This window comes from Bactrocera tryoni, chromosome 1 (assembly GCF_016617805.1).
Source record: "Bactrocera tryoni isolate S06 chromosome 1, CSIRO_BtryS06_freeze2, whole genome shotgun sequence".
Lineage (NCBI taxonomy): Eukaryota > Metazoa > Arthropoda > Insecta > Diptera > Tephritidae > Bactrocera > Bactrocera tryoni.
In genome coordinates this window covers 90044906-90066943 of record NC_052499.1, presented here as the reverse complement: position 1 = coordinate 90066943, position 22038 = coordinate 90044906, and the positions used below count along the sequence as shown (strand labels likewise).

Below are 22038 nucleotides of genomic sequence, written 5' to 3'. Positions count from 1 at the left end.
TTGGATCACTTGCTTTTTCATGTTACATAATTACTTTTATTTACGCTATGTGATTAATTCCTAAATAAGTAAGTAAAATAAATAACAAAATGTTATATAAACATTTGACTAGACTCATTTATTTGAAAAAAAAAAAAAATTTTGCCTGTTCTGACCAGTGAGGCTCTTTTTTTATATGTGTGAAAGAGTGCGCTTGCGCCATGATCCCCTTAAACTACTTGATTCGCTCATGTTACACAAACAAAAGGATTTCATACCTAACAAATTAATATTTATGTGATTAAAAGTTAGTGAAATAAATAATCAAATGTTTTTTAAAAAGTTGACTACACTTATTTATTTCAAAGAAATATCGTCATCTTAGCCAGTTGCTGTTGCATCATAATTGTAATCTCTCAGCATTAACAATGACGAGAATTCGCTTATTTATTTTATTATTTATAAATTTTGTATTTATTTTTTTCTTAATTGTTTGCATATATTTTTATATTAAGGAATGATGATAATATATTATTAGGTTTAATGCCATAAGTCAAAATCTCAGCTGAGTTAATGTATCAATAAACCATTTATTTATCCGAGGCCGTGGTCGTCAAAAAAGCCCTGTGGAGTCTCGTCCTAAAATGAATAGCAAATGATTTGAGTCATAAGACGACGAAATTAGTTTGAAACCGTAATCTGTTTATAAGGCATTTACAAATAACTAGAGTTCCGAAGAAACAGAGGTATTTAAATATTATTATAAAATTCGGTGCAAATTTGAAATTAATACAGAGTATGGCAATAGTATTTTGTAAAAGTTTTGTCCAAATTTATATAAAATAAATAATAATACATATACTTACAGTGTTTGTACATAAAAACTTCCAGTGTGATCACATGACAACCATTAAAAGACAAGTAGCACGAAAATTAAGTAGTAGGAGAGAATAGTGCTACATATATTTTTAGTGTTTGTATAATCAAATAAGTAATCAGTTCTTATGAAAGTGTTTAGTATATAAAACAGAAATATACATGTATACATACATATGTACACAGAACAAACATTTTCAGTATACATTTAGGCAAACAAATAATTTGAGATCCATTAATTAGATATAGAGGCCACAAGAAGCAGTATTTAATGTATTTATTAAATAAAAATTCAAATTACAAAATTGTACAGTGAAATAGAAATAATAAAAAATAATAGCTTGTAAACCAAATAACCAATACAAAAACTACAGGTAAACAAATTAATACACACTACAGTTAGGATGGAGTGTATATATGGACATATGCCCTTTTATGGATATTTTAAATGGAAACAAAGTGTTAATATTTTAATAAATAATTTAAGCTTATTCATAATAGCAATTTTTTTAAATTTCGTACTATTTCTCAGTTTTCAAAATAAATAAAACCAATCGTTTATCGACTATACTATACATACAATATGAACTGACAACGCCCATATATTATGCTTAATAATTTGGTGGTTTCTTCATACCAGAGAACTGCAACGAGTAATAAATTTTTGTTCATGTACACCAATCGAACCGTTTGTCTTTAAATCAGCGATAGAGAACAACTTTGAATCACTAGCGATCAGCTTATACATGATTTGTTTATGAACGTTCGCATTAGCAGAAAATACCCGAAATGATACATACTCATGCTTCAATGATTGAAATGATCGAAAGCGTTCGGTTTGTATATTATCCCCTAAACACTGATTTACTCGTGCACTTCTGGAAGGCATACACGCGCCAATTATTGTACCAAATTCATCGAATTGTACAACTGATTGTTACGTATATGAGGCAGTTGTATGAGTTGTACTAACTGATTGGATGAAAATCAAAATTTTTTGATATTTTGTCAAGTTGGTTGTGTTAGTTGGATCGTGTTTGGGTTGGTCGTGCGATTTCAAACGATTTCGCCATTTTATTTCGGCTGTCGAAGAGAGCGCGTCATATATAATAAGTAAAGCAACAACTTCCGAACTCATATTTAAGCAACGAAGTGAATATTCAAAATGAAGTTGGCCTCAAAATTGTATTAAAAGTTGTGTCGTATGTAGCGACAAGGGCAATTTCTAGCCCAACTCAATCAACCAACTAATTAATTCCATTCTGTTCTATTTCAAATACGTGTGTATGTACATATATACATTTGTTTAAATGTTGTATATAATGGAAATACCATCGAGGACATATATACAACAAATGTATGTATATATGTATGTACGTACTCGATGGAATTTCCATTTTTTACGCATCGAAAATTTGTAACATGCGCACATGTTCAAAGCTGATACATTTTTTTCCACACATGATTCAAATCAACCCACCAGAAAATTTGCTGTACTCGTAGTTTAAGTGGCCATACACGACACACATGTGCGTTCGATTTGTATTAAATCGTTTCGCCATACACAACTACAAATCCATTTTGCGTTCGTTCTTCAAACAGTGAATATGTGCGACAAGCAAGCGGAAAATTGTTCGTCCGCGATGTTTCCTATTCGCCGACACGAGAAAAATGAGATTTTCTGTACACACAGCACCATACACAACATACATGTGTGCACACCGATCGTAAAAAATCAAACATTTTCGCGAACATGGATTGGTATACGCACGAGCCAATACACGAGTAAATCGCAATCGAACACATATCGATCGAACGCACATGTGTGTTGTGTATGGCCACTTTTAACCGCAGTTTCATATCGATTCAAACAATCGTCGCAACGCTATAAACTGACATGATACGATTTAAATCGAAGCCAGCCATACCGTTTACTCTATCGTGATTGCCGAAGAACAGATGTTCATGTTGCTTCAAATCAGTTGACGCTGGCGGATACTCGAATTGATCACCATTGCTGTCTATGATGAACAGAATTGATTTGATTGTGTTTTTGGCACGAGTGTTTGTTCTGATTTAATATACTCGTTGCAGCTCTCTGGTTCCCAAAGTGTTCACGTATGGAACATTTTGTTTTTTCGTTTAATTTCACTGAAGTGTTCTCTCTCCAAGAATCCATTGATTGATGCGATGTGGATCTTCTTGGTATTTTTCATGAGCCCATAGAGCGAAGCGATGTCGTTTGGGAAGGTTGAGCGCCTTCAGTTCTTGCACAAGCTGTATTTTAAAGGACGTAAAATGGGCCAAGTCGTTCCTTACGTCAGTCCGAGTTGCTGAAAGCAGCGCCGAATCGACTCTTCACGGTCTTCGTGTACTTTCTGAGCTATGGCGTGGTTTATTTGGCCGAATATTATCCAATAATGAATGCTGGGTATCAAGATGGTTGATGGTGCCGATTGACTATAAGTTGAGCGAAGCGCGGGAATTTTCGTAACATAATTGAACGATTTGTAAACGTTGTTCAGGCGTAAGTCTTCCCATGATGAAATGCCAAACAATACTGAACATATTTTCATGACAGTTTGACACGATGGAACATTTTGTTTTTTTCGTTTAATTTCACTGAAGTGTTCTCTCTCCAAGAATCCATTGATTGATGCGATGTGGATCTTCTTGGTATTTTTCATGAGCCCATAGAGCGAAGCGATGTATCGTTTGGGAAGGTTGAGCGCCTTCAGTTCTTGCTGTATTTTAAAGGACGTAAAATGGGCCAAGTCGTTCCTTACGTCGGTCCGAGTTGCTGAAAGCAGCGCCGAATCGACTTCTTCACGGTCTTCGTGTACTTTCTGAGCTATGGCGTGGTTTATTTGGCCGAATATTATCCAATAATGAATGCTGGGTATCAAGATGGTTGATGGTGCCGATTGACTATAAGTTGAGCGAAGCGCGGGAATTTTCGTAACATAATTGAACGATTTGTAAACGTTGTTCAGGCGTAAGTCTTCCCATGATGAAATGCCAAACAATACTGAACATATTTTCATGACAGTTTGACACGATTCACGCGTGAACTGTCCAAAAAAAATGCTATTGAAAATAGTACCTCTACTGGATCATCCGTTACTTAGGTTTGTAAGCGATTGCACAGACATAACATTTTAATTGATGTCATTAGCAAAAAAAAAAAAAAAAAAAAAAAAAAAACATAACATTGTTAACACACAACCCAAAAAGTTGGACAGGTCTAAAAAGCTCATTTCTAAAACATAAAGGACTTTAGGACACTATAGATGTAAACAACAAAGTGTTTTTGTCGTCGTCTTTAGGCACTAAGTTATGCAACTCTGAAAAGTTCAAATATGTATGAAAAACCAGTGATTAAAAAACCGTACATGTCAGCGAAAAACAAAGTGATCCCACTTCAATCGCCACTTTACCTCTAAGTCAAATATTTTTTACATTCGCTTATTCGGATTTGAACAGCATTTATTCAAAATCATGCAAATCATATGAAGATGGCTTTGAAAACTAGAATGTCGATGCTTTATAACAGCAAAAAATTTGAAGTGTTGCAATATTTGGATGAAATTCAATGAGTAAAGTAAGCTTTACAATTCCTGAACACTTTTCGAATCCACTTTATGCCCACCTCTAATGTGTATTTTCAGCAACATACCTGTTAAATTTCGCTAATTACATATGTATATTCATGGATCTTATAAAAATGTCACAACTCAAAAATTTTATCAACCACATCGATATTAGGTAAATTTAATAGCATCGGGTTGCAACTGTATTAAATTTAAATTAAAATTTATTTTCAAATTTCTCTCCAAAAACACAATGGATTATGACCCAACATTTACCAAAAGAGAATGTAAAGTAATATTGATTAATATAGAATTTGTACCACTGCAACTTACAATAGATGTTTTTTCCTTCTATTTCCAAACCGTTCTCGGGAATACTGCGGCGAATACAATATTTGGACGTATGGTACTATATACATTTGGATTCATTCCGGTTAGAATGTTTAACAATATACCAGTCAAATTTGAAACTTCCGTACATTCAATCTCATAGATTTAAAGTTACCAGAAATCATCATAAATAATTAAACAACAGTATATACCAACACAATTTTTTGAGTTTAAATGTTTTTTAACAGTCGAATGTTGAGTTTAAAGAAACAACAATATTTTTTCACATGAATTTAATATAAACATTATTAAACCATTAAACATTATCAAATCTAATAAAGAGTTTCGCCCATTCCACCTTTTGAGTTTTGCATGGGATAACGATTTCACATATTTTTGTTATTGTTAACAAATGCTTACATTTGTAAGCGTAAGTTATAAGTCTACTGTATAATTATTGGGAATTGGAAAATAATGTGAAACTTGAAAAAACTTCTGAAGGACTGATATGGCAATTTAACATTTTGCTATTTACATACGTATGTCTTATTTTTCACATTTTGTTGGAAGAAAATTTTAAGAGCCTACGAAAGCTTCCCAATGAATTACTTCTGGAAAAGCTCAAATGCCGCTGTTAGTTAGTTTTATTTAAAATTAGTAAGAATTACTAAAAAAAGTTATTGAAAACACTAGAAAAAGAGTCCGCTCTGATTCATAAATTTAATTACTCTGACCTTTTCCATAATAATACCACATTATTTAATATTTTCACTTAGTTTTATGAGCAAATGCACATGTAGATTTGCATATCATGAACACAGATACAGTGGAACTTTCATAACTGGAACTCTTGAATTGGCAATACAAATAAAATTTCATGCATTTTTTCTTCCATAAACCGAACTTTTAAATTGCCACTTGATTCTCTAAGTTGAATTTTTGGGGGAAAGAAATCCCTCTCTATAAACAGCTGAACACGTAGAACTCACCGCGCGTATTTATCCCTTTAAACATTGCTATTAGAGATAGAATTTAGGTGAACAATGATATTTACTCAGGCGGATTTGTAACAGATGATATTGAAGAACGGAATATTTCAGACGCAACGAATATGACTTCTATCGCCATGGAAAACGATAAGAAGTCTGATGAAGAAATTATTCAATCGGCATCGAAAAATGATATAACGCATTCCTTTGCAATTTTAAACCCCAATTTAAATACAACTGATGATCACCACAAGCACTAAACAGATTAAAATCTCTATTCACTGAAACAAACAACCAAAAACTATATGTTCACCCAAAAATTACAAAATACCTATTTTATATACAAAATTATGCAAAAAACTTTATGCGAAGTACTCGAAGTCTCGAGTTAAGGAAGTTCAGTTCATGTACATACATATTTCATAATCACTGTAAAAAGTATCATTAATAAATTTTTTTCCAAATATTCGGTTTGATTTCGTTAAAACCATTCTTAATTCGCTTTATTATTTTTATATACATATATGTATACAATATTAAAATTACCAAATGACCCTTATCATTAAACTAATAAATGTAAATTCAAAATAAGATCGGTATTTTAATATTTATATGGTAAATTTCTTACAACATTTTACAGTAGTCCAATGTCTCTTAAAGTGCCCTCAACAGCTTCGTCCTAAAGTACAAAAAAAACAAAAAAAAAAAAAACAAAGTAAGAGTGTATCATACCTCTTCATCTATACATAAGCAAATATGACAGATAGCATTAAATGAAGCAACCAATATTTTTAGTTTAATGAACATAACTACATAAAATAAGTATATAGTAATGTGATGTCTGCTTGTCCGGGAAATATTAAATTCATAATAAAAATTAAAGAGATTTACATAATCTACTGGTGATAAAATTTTGGGATCTACTGCCAAGTCTCGAGCGCAAATCTAACATTAACAGGTTTTCTTTATTTTATACGAATATCAATATATTACATTTATATAACTCAGTATACTAATGTATTAAAAATCTAAAATTATGTTTATTTTTATCTAGGTCGCTTCGATCAAATCGTCGATGTCATATAGTACTTGAGTATATATTATTTACACATATATTTTAAGTAAAAGTATTCTATCAGTATTTTTTGTTTAGCGCCATACATAACTCATAAATACGATTGCAATGAATTAAAAAAGGTGTAACAGTTAATATAATAATATTATATAATTATAATAAAAAAAAAATTTACAAATACAGTTGGTGCTACTCACTTGCAGATATTCATATTTTTCAGTTATAAACGTATTCTGTAGATTTGGAGTTGACAACACATGTATACAATATAAACAACAAAAACGATCACACAATACAACACATATTCTTTCGGGAGTGAATGAAGCCAATTTTTTTAGATAAATTATTTTATAGGTTTTGTTTCCCCAAACTATTTGTACGAAGGGTTGCCTATATGGGATAAAGTCTATTACTGGAAATTTTCAAACAAACCTCTAATTTGTTTACTTCGAATTTTTTTATTAGTTAAGGTATGAATTACTCAACCTTTTAAAAATAAACATGTTGGAAAGAAACATTAACTTCATCGATGAATCTTATACCGCATCTAATGAATTTTAATGACTATACTATGTATGTACATATGTATGTAAAAGTATACCCATATGTAAATATGTGCAAGAATAAATCTTGACCATTTACTTATACATATATGTATGTATGTATTATGAAGAAAATAAATAAGATTTACAAATAAATAAATTATCGTCTGAATACGGTTAATAGAATAAAATGATAATTTTAATAAACACTTAGTAGTGGCAGGGTAAAAACTAAATAAGTAAACAAACAGTAGATTTAGTATATTAATTTACTAATGAAAATTATTTTATAAGACAATTTTCAAAACAAGTGTGTCAATGTCATAAGTAGAAATTTATTACATTTAGTATTCATAAAGCAATTGAGACAAAGTTAAAAAAGCTAGAAAAATAGGAGTAGTGGTAAACTTTTGAACATATGTACATATCGTCACCTGAAATGCAAAATAACGTATCATCAAAAAATTCGATATTGAGTGTCTTATTGATTACGCTTCACTACTTCAAATTACATACATAATATTACATATGTTCAACATTTTTAGGTTCTGCGCTCAGATGTAAACCAGTTTTAACCAATATTAATTTTTTTTCGCTCATGTTCCATTTTATTTCGTGTTTCACTCATGCCACTGTAAATTTCCGAAAATGTTGTTACGTTATTTTGCATTTCAGGTGATATGTAGTTGATTCTGGTACAGTCGTCAAGACAAATATGGCAAATAAACAGAAATTTTAATTGTAAATTTTGACCTGACAAGGCAAATTCAAGAATAATTTTCTAAGAAATACGTATTTTTTGTTTTCTTCGTCCAATGGCCGGCACTATTTATTAATGTATCGCGAAGAGTTACAGAGCTAAATTAAAGGTCTCAAATATGTCTTGCCACGTAATACTTCATAGATTATGATTTGATGCATAGATCGTGTTGTCTCTTACAATACTTGCTGGTATTTATAATGCTTAGTTAGCAACACTATTACACTAGTTTGAAAATGACACTAGCCGAGTAAAAAGTACATATGTATAACGATATTTGTTTTCGAAACCGCATACCGAATAACCGCATAATATTGTCTAGCATAATTGAAAATAACATGTGATGGACCAGTAGTTGGTAAATGTCTTATGCCTCGCTGAGTTCGTTCCGTTACTACGTTTATCACTCAAAGTGAGTGAAATTCAGATTCAGCATCTGCCTCGGACTTAATTCTGGTATGGATCAAGGTTTACAGTGCAACCGGGTTGAGTTTTTGTTATATTTCTACTTACCGATCTAAAGAGATTAGATCGCTAAAAAAGCCTATGCATCATAAAATCCGGCGCAATTCCGACAATGTAGAACTGGCTGTCGTCGAATAGACGCTTTAGTGTTGATATTAATCGATCGTTGTTTCATAGTTTATACTTTTATTTATTCGTGTGATCCGTTGTATATAATTATGTATGTACATATGTAAATTATAAAGTTTAAGATTTACAAATTAACAACTCAACTTTAACCAAACCAGTAGCTTTGGTACTTAGTGTATTAAACCCTACGAAGGTTAGTATGTTATGTACATAGTAACATTATAAATTAGTGTGCATATGTAATAAATTGAATAAGTATATTAAATTAATTTAAATACTCATTGAAATCCTGTTGTAGTTGATCGATTTCATCATTTTTGCGGGGTAAGCATAAATTGTAATGAATTATAATAATATAAAAAAAAGGTTAAAACATTGTTAATAAATATGTTTAATTTATGTGCATAAATTTGACACGAGTTAATGAAAAATGTATATTGGAGACTAACAACGCATAGAGAAGGCTTCGATAATTACATGCAGCGTGCAATCGATATTAAATTAAGCATATAAAAAGCACAAAACAAAAACCTTGCGACCGTAATTATTATTAACACGAATATTACTGTTAATGAAAGATTTATTCTGAAAGAGTTATATTTTTAATCTGAAAGGTAGATATTGCAACAAGAAAAATGAACAAAGCGTAACCAATTGTTTATGAAATAAATAACTGCTGAATAAATTACAACAAATTGTCACGCGTTTATATACTCAAATAAATTCTTTTTATTTTTGAACATTCCGCCATAAATATTATAATATAGCTATAAATTTTGTCGTAGAAGGCTTTAATGCCAAACAAACATAGACACTGATGAAAATTTACACTTTTCTTTTAATAACAAGTGAATGCGGCAATTGTTTGTATTATACTTAAAAAATGTTTGCTAAGCAAATAATAGAACTTTATTTGCATTACTTTTAGAAATTAGGACATTTATAAATATTTTGTTATAAAAAACATTTAATTCACGCAGACAATTTTAATATTTAAGCATGCATGCATGCAGAACATTACAACGGAAATAACAATCAAGTCAATACATACATAAATAAATACAGTTTCTTTAAGTAATATAACAATTTATCTAATAACATATGTATATGTAATCAACTCATTTATGTAACAATATTAATAAAATCCGTAAATAATTGAATGCATTAAAATTCGAATTATCTTCTAACGTTTTAATAGTGTGAAATAAAAATTCGTAAAATTTTATCATTTAATCTAAAATAATTAAAGGGTTTACATGAGTTTCACGGCTTCAAAAAATTTATAGTTTTGGAGATGCAGTCCTGAGGACAGGTATGCGCCCGAGATCAATTATGTACATATTCACTTAAAACTGTCGTGTTTCTCGAAACTGTACTTTTAAAGTCAGTTGTCAAGATTCCTTGTGAATTACACATCGATCTTAATGAAAATTTACGCATGTCTTCGAGATATAATTTACAAAGTCATGAACGAAGGATTCGAGTTTTGAATATGACGGACTCCGAAAACGTCAATTGCAATGCATTCGATCAAAGTATACTTTTATGTAATGCAGCCGGAATATTTGTTACATTAAATCATGTTTTGAATTGCACAAACCTGGTAAGTTTTCTTATCAAAATCAAATTTTGCATTAAATTCAGAGATTTTGGCAAAAAAAACAATATTGTGATGGCAAGAATATAATTTATTTTTTATAAATATTTAAATGATGAACAAATTCCATATACTTTAATATGTCGTAAGGTAAATTCATAAAAGATGAAAGCTACAGCAAGTAACAGATATAAGAACAATACATTCGTAAAATGAAAATAAGAATCGCAGAAAAAATGCACTAATAGCATGTTTGATTCTTATTTACAACTTGTATGAATTTACCTTGATAGTCGATTATATTTTTTGGAGTCGAAGTTTGAAAAGTCTTCAAAAAAGTTGCATTTAGAAGAATGAAAGGAGGGCGTAAATAATATCTTGAAAGTGTGCCGATTTGAAAAAGGCCTAGAAAGCTACTTATCGAGCAAATCTTTAACTATTGAATAATGATATCGAAACACAATATGAACAGAAATATTTTTCTTTATATGCGATGTACATTTAAAAAAATATATTAAGTGAAAACTAAAAGAATACAAAGCAAAGGGAAATGTTATGATAAATATTAATATTGTTACGAAATGTATATATGTATAGGAAATGTATATTCAGATAATAAATTTGAATGCTTCAAAACTAGAATATAATGCAAAACATATAACTATAGCTATTATAAAAAATATGCCCTCTCTTCTACATTTATTAATAATATTATGTTTTTATATCTTTAAGTTCTACAAGTCATATGCTTCTGGTGTACTGACCTCTTGTAGTAAATCCTGGGATGCAATTGCTTTAAGCACATTTTTTTTGGAAGTCTCCTGTATTTCACCACCAATTAACAACTCATCCAAGATAAAGTATGCTTTCTCAAAATTAAAAATTATATCCAATTCGCAAACCTAAATATAGAATGCTTAGTAAGAAAAATTCAATCAATTCATACTGAGTATCTAATCTAATGATCTCCCAAAATTACAATGTCATAATATTATAATTATATTTTTACACTCTAATGTCTTTTAAAACATGAATGTATAAATAAAATATTAATTGTAACGATATTCAAACAAACAAGGAAAACGTAGCACTGAAGCTATAATACCCCGCAATGGGTTGCAGAACATAGTGATATTCCTGATTACTGTGAAACAGATGAATTAACCAGAATTTATATGCCTCTGTTGATATTTAATCGACAAATATGTTATACATATAGCTCAGTCTGTCAATTCCTAGCTTGCTTAATAAGTAGGCAAACATGGGATGAATAGAATATGGACGGCACATGCCAACTATAAAAATTCAAAAGGAATGGCACAAGAACTCTAGTAAAAGTGTTAACAGGTCACTGTCTAACAGACATATCAGCAGACTATTGTAGAAGCTGCCTATAAAACCTCTTTTATGCGAATGCATAGGGTGTCTTGACGATGTTTCGGAGGTTGCAGAGATAAAACTTGTTGTACTGATGACCTTTGGGTACATACAGACAAACGGATGGCTAAATCGACTTGGCTTGTGATGCTGATCGTATATATATATATATATATATCTTCACAATATATAAATATATATTCCCTTTGGGTGTTAACGTACATACTTCGTGGAAAATTTAAAATACCGTGTTCAAGGTATAAAATAAAATGGAATTATATTTGTAGCGATGATTAAATTTTCTACTCTATATATACAGATAATTGGTTTTATAATTCAGATACTTACACTTCCAAAATATTTATCCAATAGTTCGACATAACGATGAATGATTTCGAGAGTTAACAATTCATTATCATTTTGTTCAATAGCGCAACAAAAATATAAACTCGCATATCTAAAATAAATTAGAAAGAATATTCCTGATTATAAGCTGTAATATAATATTTCACTTATTTTCAAATTTTTAGATCATTTTTATATCTTTTTTTAAGGTTTTTCGGTTACGAATTATCAACATGTTTGCTGAATTTAATTATTTACTTAATTATTTAAGTTATAAATAATGAATAGCTTTTAATGAATGTACCTAAGCTATTCTTCCAATATGCTGTACAAGCCTCAAATAAATTTCTGTTACCGTTTTTTACAAGTCTCTTAAGGTCGAATTTACAAAACTACATGAATCTCTTATGTACGTCTTTTCGTTCATCCCTTTCACACGCGTATGCTTAATAGCATAAATGCATTACACTCATTGCAACACTTACCCATATGCGTAAGAGAGCGAGAAACGAAAAACGTGCATAAGAGATTCAAGTAGCTTTATTTCCAAGGTAATTATGTTACTACTCCTCTTTCTGCTAGCAAAATATTGCTACTCCTATTTTATTTATTTATTTATTTATTATTAATTCACGCCAATCGGCTTTGTACAGAAAAATTTAACATAAATAAGAATAAAAAAGAAGGCATACCCATGACTAGGCAAATCACACATCAATGATACAGTATTGATACATTATTACTTAGCACCATTAATTAATTCCTTAACCCTAGAGACGTAGCTCGCATATGTACAACCAAACATATTAATATTTTCATAGTGTCTATTGACTAAGTCTACAACCCTGCTCCTCGGTCCGCCCCGCACGTAGTTCTTCGATGAGTTGATTGTTTTAACAGTCTGTGCGACCTCAGACCAGGCATACGGCCTACGATGCCGAATTGTTCCAATATTTCCGGAGAGTCGATTAATCCATTTAGTGATTTAAAGGCAAACAAGAGATCTGATACTTGTCTCCGACTCATCAGGTCACAAATCCCAAATTGACCACGAACCTCCTCCGAGCCTCCGACCCATCCTTTACGTCCCAGGAAGTACGCGACATATTTACAGAGTTTCTTCTGCACTCTCTCCACTTTGTCAATGAGGCAGTCGGTATGGGGAGACCAAACCACTGAACAGTACTCCAACATCGGACGCACCAAGGTCGTGTACAGCCTTACGAACGTATCAGCATTCCTGAAGTCTTCACCACATCTGAAAATGAACCCAAGCGTCCTGTATGCCTGTGATGTAATTTTGTCAATGTGCCCGGTGAAATTTAGTGCATTGTCGATCATGACACCAAGATCTTTCACAACTGTGACTTCTTCTAGCTGATGATCAGCAATACGGTAGACTGCTGTACGACGACTCAAGGACCGTGACAAGAACATCACCACGCACCTTTTCAAATTCAAACTTAATTTATTTTCGTCGCACCACTCCTCAAGTCTATCGAGGTCTTGCTGTAATGCGCTAACATCATCCTCAGTGCTTATCTTTCTGAAGATCTTGAGGTCATCAGCATAAAATAGATAGTCCGACGACATTTTGGTCCCAATGTCGTTTACAAATATGCTAAACAGCACTGGCCCCAGATGGGAACCCTGTGGAACCCGGACGACACTTTAAACACGGACGACACATAGCCATTGACTTGCACCTGCAGAGATCTCCCAGTCAAGTACGAGTTGAACCAACTCAATACGTTTCCTGCCACTCCGTACCGATCCATCTTTTCTATTAAGAGCTCATGATCCACCATGTCGAAGGCTTTGCTGAAGTCCGTGTAGATAGTGTGAACTGTTTCACCCTTGTCCAACGCTCTCAGTACGTGGTCGACATACAGGTAAAGGTTTGTAGTCGTAGACCTGCCGCCAAAGAACCCATGTTGCTTGGTCGAGATTGTATTCTTGAAGGCGAAATTCACCTGCGGTAAAACTAGTTTCTCAAACAACTTAGCCATTGCCGGTTGTATGCATATTGGCCTGTAGTTGGACACCTCAGATCTCGACCCTGCCTTGTAAATAGGACAAATATACGAGCGTTTCCACGCCGTCGGAAAAATACCCATCTCCAGTGATTTACTAAAGATGTGGGTTATTGGTTCGGCCAGTCCGACTGCACAGTTCTTCAGTAAAATGTTTGGTATTCCATCTGGTCCGGCTCCCTTCTTTCCATCTAGTTTGCACATTTGCTCGTACACTTCATCGAAGCGGATGGTGAGTTCCGATAGTTTCACATCGTAACTAGTCAATGTTTCCGCAGCTTGAGCTGTGGGCATTGGTTCCCCATTGTCATTAAGTTTCCCCGCATAGATGCTACCAAAGAACGACGCAAAAGATTGCTCACTTCCCCACCCGTCGTAGCTACACTATCTTTCCACGACACGGCGGATGGAATATCCATATTGTTCCGTCTCCTGCTTTTGATGAATTTCCAGAACTGACTCGTGTCTACCCGCACAAGCTCCTCCATCCTGGACGTGTATGCGCTGTAACACCCTTTGCCGATTCTTTTGCATTCCGATCGCAACCGACGAAAGACATTGTAGGCGTAACTGGTTTTTAATCTTTTGTATGTTGTATGCGCATCCTTTTTCTGCTGTATTTTCCCTATCAGCTCCCTAGAAAACCAGCATGGATAGTTGCCTTTCCTGTTCGTATGGACAGGAACAAATTGCATAATTCCATCGTTAATTCTATCGTATAGCCAGTTTACCTTGTCATCCAGTGATACTAATTTATACAGTTCAATCCAGTTAATCCTCAAAAAGAAGTAATTCAATCCCCGGTAGTCCGCTTTCTTGAATGCATAGGTCGGTGCCACGTTCGTTTTTAGGTTGGCCTTGATTTCGGCACGTATACTTATAGCCGGGTGGTGCTTATCCTCATCAATAATAGCCTCGGCACTGTCCACATATATTTCAATGCTACTAAAGCATAAATCAAGCGTACGATCATTTATGTTACGAATTTGATTATACTGTTGACAGTTAGCCACACTCATCTCACTGTATACCGTATTTGCACATTCGTCTTGTGGACAGCTACTGGGGAGATTATAGTCGCCAGCAATAATCAATGCACAGTTGGGATATTTTTCCTTCAAATAAGAAATTGTTGACATATGACTCACATACTTATCCAATGACGACTGTGGTGGGAGATACACACATCCAACCACTAGATCGCCCTCGGTACATTTTACTTTAATAAAGATTTGCTCGACACTACTACAGTTAGTTGGCAGTAGTTCAGCATTAATACTGCGCTTCACCGCTATGAAAACACCTCCACCTCTCGTGCAATTGCTTGTTTGGTTGTCTCTATCTTTCCTAAATATTAAATACGTATCATCTACCACTTCACTATCTGATATTGATTCATGAAGCCATGACTCGCTAACACAAATCAAATCACATTGATGCCCTGCTGATGAGATTAAGAACTCTTTTAATTTTGTTCTTAACCCTCGAGTATTTTGGTAGTATATATCTAGCTTACGAATTTTTAGGCTTTTCTTTTGGCGCACGAAAAGTCTGCTTATCGACTATCCTCGGTACCCCATTAATATATCTAATTGTCTTGCTGTTATCTCCGCTCTTAGTTAGATTATCAAGCTCAGTACGTAGATTCCTGAGATGCTCCTGCTGAGCTCGAGTTAGGTTCGCCTTAAATGAGATGCCAGACTCACCAGCTGTCTTGATACGCAATAGACTCCTAGCATCTGCTACAGACTCCGTAGTTAGTAGTAGCGGACGAATCTTACCTACCACAGGACGGCCGAGTCTACGGAGACCGAGTTTCGGACCCACCTCTGACATCTCCTGTGGTAATAATGCGACAACCTTCTCCAAATCATCCCGACGTCGATCATTGCCTACCGGCTTCTCAGACTCCGGCACGTTCAAAGCAATAACCTTTCTTTCACGCTTATTGCGTTCATTGATCTCCGTTATTATAATGTTGGGATCCACATTATGTGCATCGAACGATGTTAATTTATTCTCAACAGCGCCGACCCTCTTTTCTAATTGCTTATACTGCTGCGAGATTGCCCTGTTGTTCTCTGCCAATTTGTTCAAGTCCTGCCGGATCCCTGCAACGCTGGTCTGAATATTTTCAATTGTTTTTTGAACTTGAACCTCGATAATACTAACCTCTGAGTGACAGCCAGAGCACCGCCAGTCATTACGACCAGTTTTCCGAAACGCAGCAGCAATTTTTTTGAAACCCTCGTCACTCAAGTCGCTGCACTTTTTGTGGAACCAATTCTTACAACTATTGCAGCTTATACTTCCTGAGTTTCCCCTTATAATCTTGGAGCAAGTTATACAGACATGTTTACTCGACGCCATTGTTACACCAATCAAAAATTTTTGTATACTTTTAGGCTAATGTAATATAAACAATTTTTCGTGGCGCCAAAAAAGTCTCCAAAACAGCTGATGGTTCTCCTCTGTGTCCAACTTGAGGTGATATCGGCGAAGTAACAAACCTTCTAAACCAAAATAGTCAGTGGCTACAAGTTGCTGCCTCTGCACTCCAATACACTTGAATACACCTGAGTACCGCGCTTTGGATTGATGATTAGATTTTGTAATTTTTTGCCTTTTTACACCAAAATTATTTAATTTTTCTTAGCACGCACAATTACACAGTCCTTTATCAGCTAGAGTTGCCATCCATAAGTAGTACCTTTTAGTAAGTTACTGTAATATGTCCGAACCGATATCAGACAACGATAGGATATAGCTGCCATACAAACTGATCGATCAACCTCAAGTCCTTGAAAGAGCATTTTTTATTTGATAAGGTATCTTCACGAAATTCGGCATGGATTATTATCCAAATCAACTATTACTATAGCATATAGCTGCCATTCAAACTGACACTGATTAAAATTAGATTTTATTGACTTAAGGGTTTGTGTTCAAAATTTCAACTCTTAAGGTGCGTGTTTCATTGATTTATAATGAATTTTACACTTATATTTTTTTCTACTATATCCTCCAAAACTTTATTACGGCAGAAAATAATTAACACAGCATTTGTTTTTCGCGTTAAATTCCTTTCTGTATTCGGCCGCATTTCAAAAAAATAACCCTGGTCGGTCCGTTTGCGTTGGCGGACTTCGGCCGCATTTCCCTGGTCAAACTAATACCGAGACGTCTTCAGTTTTTTCGCGAACAACTACTTTTTACGTTGACAGCCTTCAACGGCACTTCAATCAAAATAGCCCTGGTTGATCCAACCCCGGGATTTATCAAGATAATGAAAATTCTGAAAGATGAGTTTTGTATTGACGGCATAATTTATATACTCTCGCAACAAAGTTGCTAAGGAGAGTATTATAGTTTTGTTCACATAACGGTTGTTTGTAAGTCCTAAAACTGAAAGAGTCAGATATAGGGTTAAATACCAAAGTGATCAGGGTGACGAGGAGAGTTTAAATCCGGATGTCTGTCTGTCCATCCGTCCGTCCGTCCGTGCAAGCTGTAACTTGAGTAAAAATTGAGATATCACGATGAAACTTGGTAACCATAAGAAGGTTAAGTTCGAAGATGGGCAAAATCGGCCTACTGCCACGCCCAGAAACACTAAATTTTACGGAAGAAGTGGCAGAAGGAAGCTGCACCCAGGCTTTTTTTAAAAATTGAAAATGGGCGTGGCGTCGCCCACTTATGGACCAAAAACCATATCTAAGGAACTACTAGACCGATTTCAATGAAATTCGGTATATAATATTTTCTTAACACCCTGATGACATGTACGAAATATGGGAGAAATCGGTTAACAACCACACCTTCTTCCAATATAACGCTATTTTGAATTCCATCTGATGCCTTCTCTGTTTAATATACATTAGGAAATGAAAATACAATTCAATACTCAAAGTACACAAATTGATCTAATCTAATTAATTTTACAGCAAAATAAAAAAATATGTAAATTATCACTTTATCATGCGAGAGTATAAAATGTTCGGTGACACCCGAATTCAGCCCTTCCTTACTTGTTCTTTTTTTTTTTTTTGATTACAAAGTATGGTATGGGGCTGCGATTTAGAATAGCATCCCCCGATTTCGGGGTTAAAATGAGTATGTACGGATAGAGGAGGTCCTCCAGATCAAGAATATACTTATATGTATATACATATATATAGTTGCCGCTGACTTATGGTTTTTGAGATACGTATATATATATATATACATATATATATTTCTTGATCTGAAGGACCTCTTCTATCCGCGCATACCCATTTTAACCGCGAAATTGGTTAAATTGCTATTCTAAATCCCAGCCCTATTATATAAAACATCACTTTTTTATTATTATTACCGCTTATAAACGATTTTGCAATCTTTCCACTCTAGAAAAGAGCACATCTTGGGTTTGCGAGCAAGGATTGTGGTTACCAATTCTCTAGTTATTTTCTTCTTTACTTTATCCGGATAAGCCATATACCATTTCTGCAAACGCAATTTGCCTTGTCGACTGAACAATAACATAAAAAGCATCTGCAATGTAATGTGAAATCAACAGATTACTATTTGTTAAAATTCATATGAATTGTACTCACCATACTTGAAGAAACTAAGAAAGCCGTTCCTATTCCTTTTAATATTGGAATAATACGTATAAAATATATTTAAGCTGAATCACCTATTTATCTGAATATTTGTTGAAAAATTCTAATCTCCAAATTAAGTGTCCAACTTATAACTTGTGATGTATAATTTTAATCAAAACATGTATTCACATTAAACACTCGATACCTTAAAAATGATACTCGATACTTTTTTGTTAGATTTGGAGGTTTAACGCTACGTTAATCGGGACGTTACACGTTTAAAAAATTGCTTTCAACCTTTACTCTAATAGCGGGATTCTGGAACCAGTCTCTAGTCTCTATTTGAGACACTTTGAGGTAAAGTCTCAATTTGTGACTAGTTACTATTCACTAAACAGTCTCTAGCGTTAGTCTCAAAATATTGCCTCAAATTTGAGACCTGATAGTTAGCAGGTCACAAAACTAAAAAGAACTCTGTTCATTTGAATTTTTGCCATTTGAATATACTGAATAGAGATCATCATAGATATTAATCGATTGTCGTTTTTTTAGATTTTGTAAGCAACTCAAAGAGGAAAAGGTTAAAAATAAATAAATTTTACATATATTTCGTAAATATTATGAAACAAAGTCAACACATATTTTTATTTTTATTGGTAATAATGTTTTTTGACTATGTTATAGAAAATTTACTATTTGTTATCGACATATTTATTTTCAATCAAGTGTAAAAACATCTCTGAATAAAGAAATGTAATAGATTTTGTGACTGTCACTTACAGAATAGCAAAACCGTCTCAAGTCTCAAATATTGTATCTAACTCTAATTTCAAATTTAGAGACTTGAGACTGTATCACAGTACAGAATCGCACGGTTAAACGCCGTCTTGACATCATTTTTTCCTTTCAAATCATAGGGCACCTGATCAAATAGGTTTGAAATCAAATGTGGCTTAATTGTCTGGAATATTAATATTTCGACATCAAAATATAATTATATCAAACAATTTTTTAATAAATTAAAATGTCTGTGTCTCTGGAATAGCTTATGGTACAGAACAAGTAAAGTTGAAATAAGTAAAAAATTTTTTTTTTTCATACAACGAGATTGTGTTTCTCAGCTAATCTTTTTCTTCCGATTCCTTCTTGCCATTATTTTCCTACAAAACTTTCAAAAATTTTAAGCCGTTCCCAGAACAAAGGAATTTTAATCCATTTCCTGTAGCTGGTTGAACTGCTACTTATCCACTCTAACCACATTTTTGCATGCTCAGCTTGTCCTGTAAATCTAGCACTCTTCTCCCTATGGTCCCACCCCATCGAAGCAGCATGTTTCCTAACCATATCGTTACAACTTATCTAATCCTTACGACCCAAACAAGGACCAGGTAATTGTTACAAAAACGGCAACAATAACAACGAAGACATCTTGAAACTATTATAAATTTTCAAATTGCTCGCCATCAATTTTGGCAAGTAATTTGAGGGATCATCTTGTAAGCAAGTATTATTGATTCTCTATTTATTCGGACATCCGCGTTTGTCACAATATGATTTCTTTACTGGCAACAATTTATTGGCATGGAGGGCAGCAGCGTAACACATACACAACATACAACTTATAATCCCTTTCACATACGCAAGAGTTTCGGTTGAATATATGAAATCGCCCTTAAAAACTTATTTCAACTTTAACAGAAACCTCTGGTACCACTCTTGTGGTTTTTCAAGGCAGAAATTATGCTAAATTTCAACACGAAACCTATATGTTTGTGCTACAATAAATACAATCAATATGCAAATTTGATAATATTTCTCTGGTCAATATTATATTGCTAGCGAGAACACTTATATAGGGCAAACAAAATATGCAAGGAGTTGACAATACCAATTGCATAATAGTGCCCATACACGAGCACACAACTGCGTTCGATCGGTATGAATTCGTTTGCCCATACACGACACACAAATCCATTTTGCGTTCGTTCTTCACAGAGTTAACATGTGCGACAGGCAAGAGGAACATTTCTTGGAATTTATTTCTAATGTAGCATTTTTATCTATTTCATTGTATTTCGTTAATAAGTTATTCCAACTTTTATTTTTCTTACACTATGTATGTATATGTATGAGCGCTTAGGCAAAAAGCGAAAACTTTGAAGCGTGATTTCTCGGTTTTTCATTTTTACGATTATTCTTAATTGGCGGGCAGGATAGAAAAAAAAACTAAACGTCGTATGGAATGTAGGGCAAAGTTTATTATCATTGACATAAAATTATCTTATATTTAAACTAAAAAAAATATTAAGAAAAGTCAAGTTTTAACATATTTTTAAACAGCATAAAGTAAAATTCTTTCGATCAAAAGCCACTATTTATTCAATTTTTAATAAAATTTTAACACCTTTTTTTGGAATTTTCTTAGTTTAACTAGAAGATAAATTAATAACAAATATAAATCTCTTTGATTTTTGTGTTTCCGATAGAAATTGCGACCTGCATCCTGCCCACCGTCCGAAAAATGTACATGCGAGATGCATCGGGTAATTGCTTCCCAAAGGCAGAATATCAAAGAGTTCGTATCCAAGAAATTTGTGAAAGATGTTCAAATATATAACTATAAAGCCTAGAAATTTCGCTTGGATCAATTATTTCTTTCCCTCCCAAAAAAATCCTCAAAAAAATCGATTTTTTGAAGCCTCGAAAGCAGGCTCTCCCCTTAACACTTGCCATTGTCCGCGATCTTCACTGTTCGGCGACACGAGAGAAATGAGATTTTGTGCGCCGACAACACCATACACGATAAACATGTTCGCGCACCGATCGTAAAAAATCAAACATTTTTGCGAACATGGATCGGTACGCGAACAAGCCCATACACAATAAACCGCAAGCGCACACATACCGATCGAAAGCACTTGTGTGCTCGTGTATGGGCGCTTTAAGGAAACGTGGTGCTAATCATAACGGGGCATCTCGACAGTATAAAATCTATGTCTTGCTAACTGTCAAATCTATTGCTATTGCCCTTGCCAAATCTGTATGTGGGCATTTGTTATCATAAGATAATCATATGCGCAAAGGCGAAGGGTAGGTAGGTTCGAGCTGATGTAGCGCATGCTTTGAGCTCTTGAACTGTTTAAATATTTTATGAGGGAAATAAAAAAAAGATTACGATCCTTTTTTGTGCAAATGTATTTCTGGGAAAAATAAGAAAAAGAAAAAGATCCTTTTTTGCAAATGTATTTCTGGGAAAAATAAGAATTCATATTTTTGGACTACTATATAATAACTGTGGCATAAATTTTATATACCAATTAAAGTAATAAATTTAAAATGAGCAATGATATTTTGATTTTTGCTAG

At 33.5% G+C, this 22038-nt stretch overlaps 2 protein-coding genes across 5 annotated transcripts; both read right to left on the bottom strand.

Moving 5' to 3' along the window:
• Window positions 1-308: 308 nt before the first annotated feature.
• On the bottom strand, window positions 309-18846 carry LOC120768348 (AP-1 complex subunit sigma-2). Of its 4 annotated transcripts, none has more exons than XM_040095013.1 (6): window positions 18688-18846; window positions 18442-18620; window positions 12058-12166; window positions 11097-11234; window positions 9014-9024; window positions 309-618 (listed from the first exon to the last, which is right to left on the bottom strand). In XM_040095013.1, exons 2-6 carry the CDS (start codon window positions 18618-18620, stop codon window positions 570-572), a joined length of 486 nt encoding a protein of 161 aa, XP_039950947.1. In that variant the 5' UTR covers window positions 18688-18846; the 3' UTR covers window positions 309-569. The 4 variants fall into 4 exon arrangements, with proteins under 4 accessions (XP_039950947.1, XP_039950939.1, XP_039950956.1 ...); XM_040095005.1 differs by having other exon boundaries at window positions 311-618; window positions 18683-18845; XM_040095022.1 differs by lacking the exon at window positions 9014-9024 and having other exon boundaries at window positions 318-618; window positions 18683-18844.
• LOC120768372 lies at window positions 14455-15286 on the bottom strand. Its single transcript, XM_040095041.1, has 2 exons — window positions 14819-15286; window positions 14455-14753 (listed from the first exon to the last, which is right to left on the bottom strand). The coding sequence occupies exons 1-2, from the start codon at window positions 15224-15226 to the stop codon at window positions 14724-14726; spliced, it is 438 nt and encodes a 145-aa protein (XP_039950975.1). The 5' UTR covers window positions 15227-15286; the 3' UTR covers window positions 14455-14723.
• Window positions 18847-22038: the final 3192 nt, after the last annotated feature.

What these genes read in the sequence shown, in the direction of transcription:
- LOC120768348 (XM_040095005.1), bottom strand. An exon ending in TGCAAAATCGTTTATAAGCG is followed by an intron (nt 12,167 to 18,441) that starts GTAATAATAATA and finishes AATTTATTTTAG; the next exon opens with ATATGCGAGTTTATATTTTT. An exon ending in TGGATAAATATTTTGGAAGT is followed by an intron (nt 11,235 to 12,057) that starts GTAAGTATCTGA and finishes TTCTATATTTAG; the next exon opens with GTTTGCGAATTGGATATAAT.
- LOC120768372 (XM_040095041.1), bottom strand. Translation starts at nt 15,226, where the DNA reads ATGTCAACAATTTCTTATTTGAAGGAAAAATATCCCAACTGTGCATTG. An exon ending in TAGTATCACTGGATGACAAG is followed by an intron (nt 14,754 to 14,818) that starts GTAAACTGGCTA and finishes CCATACGAACAG; the next exon opens with GAAAGGCAACTATCCATGCT.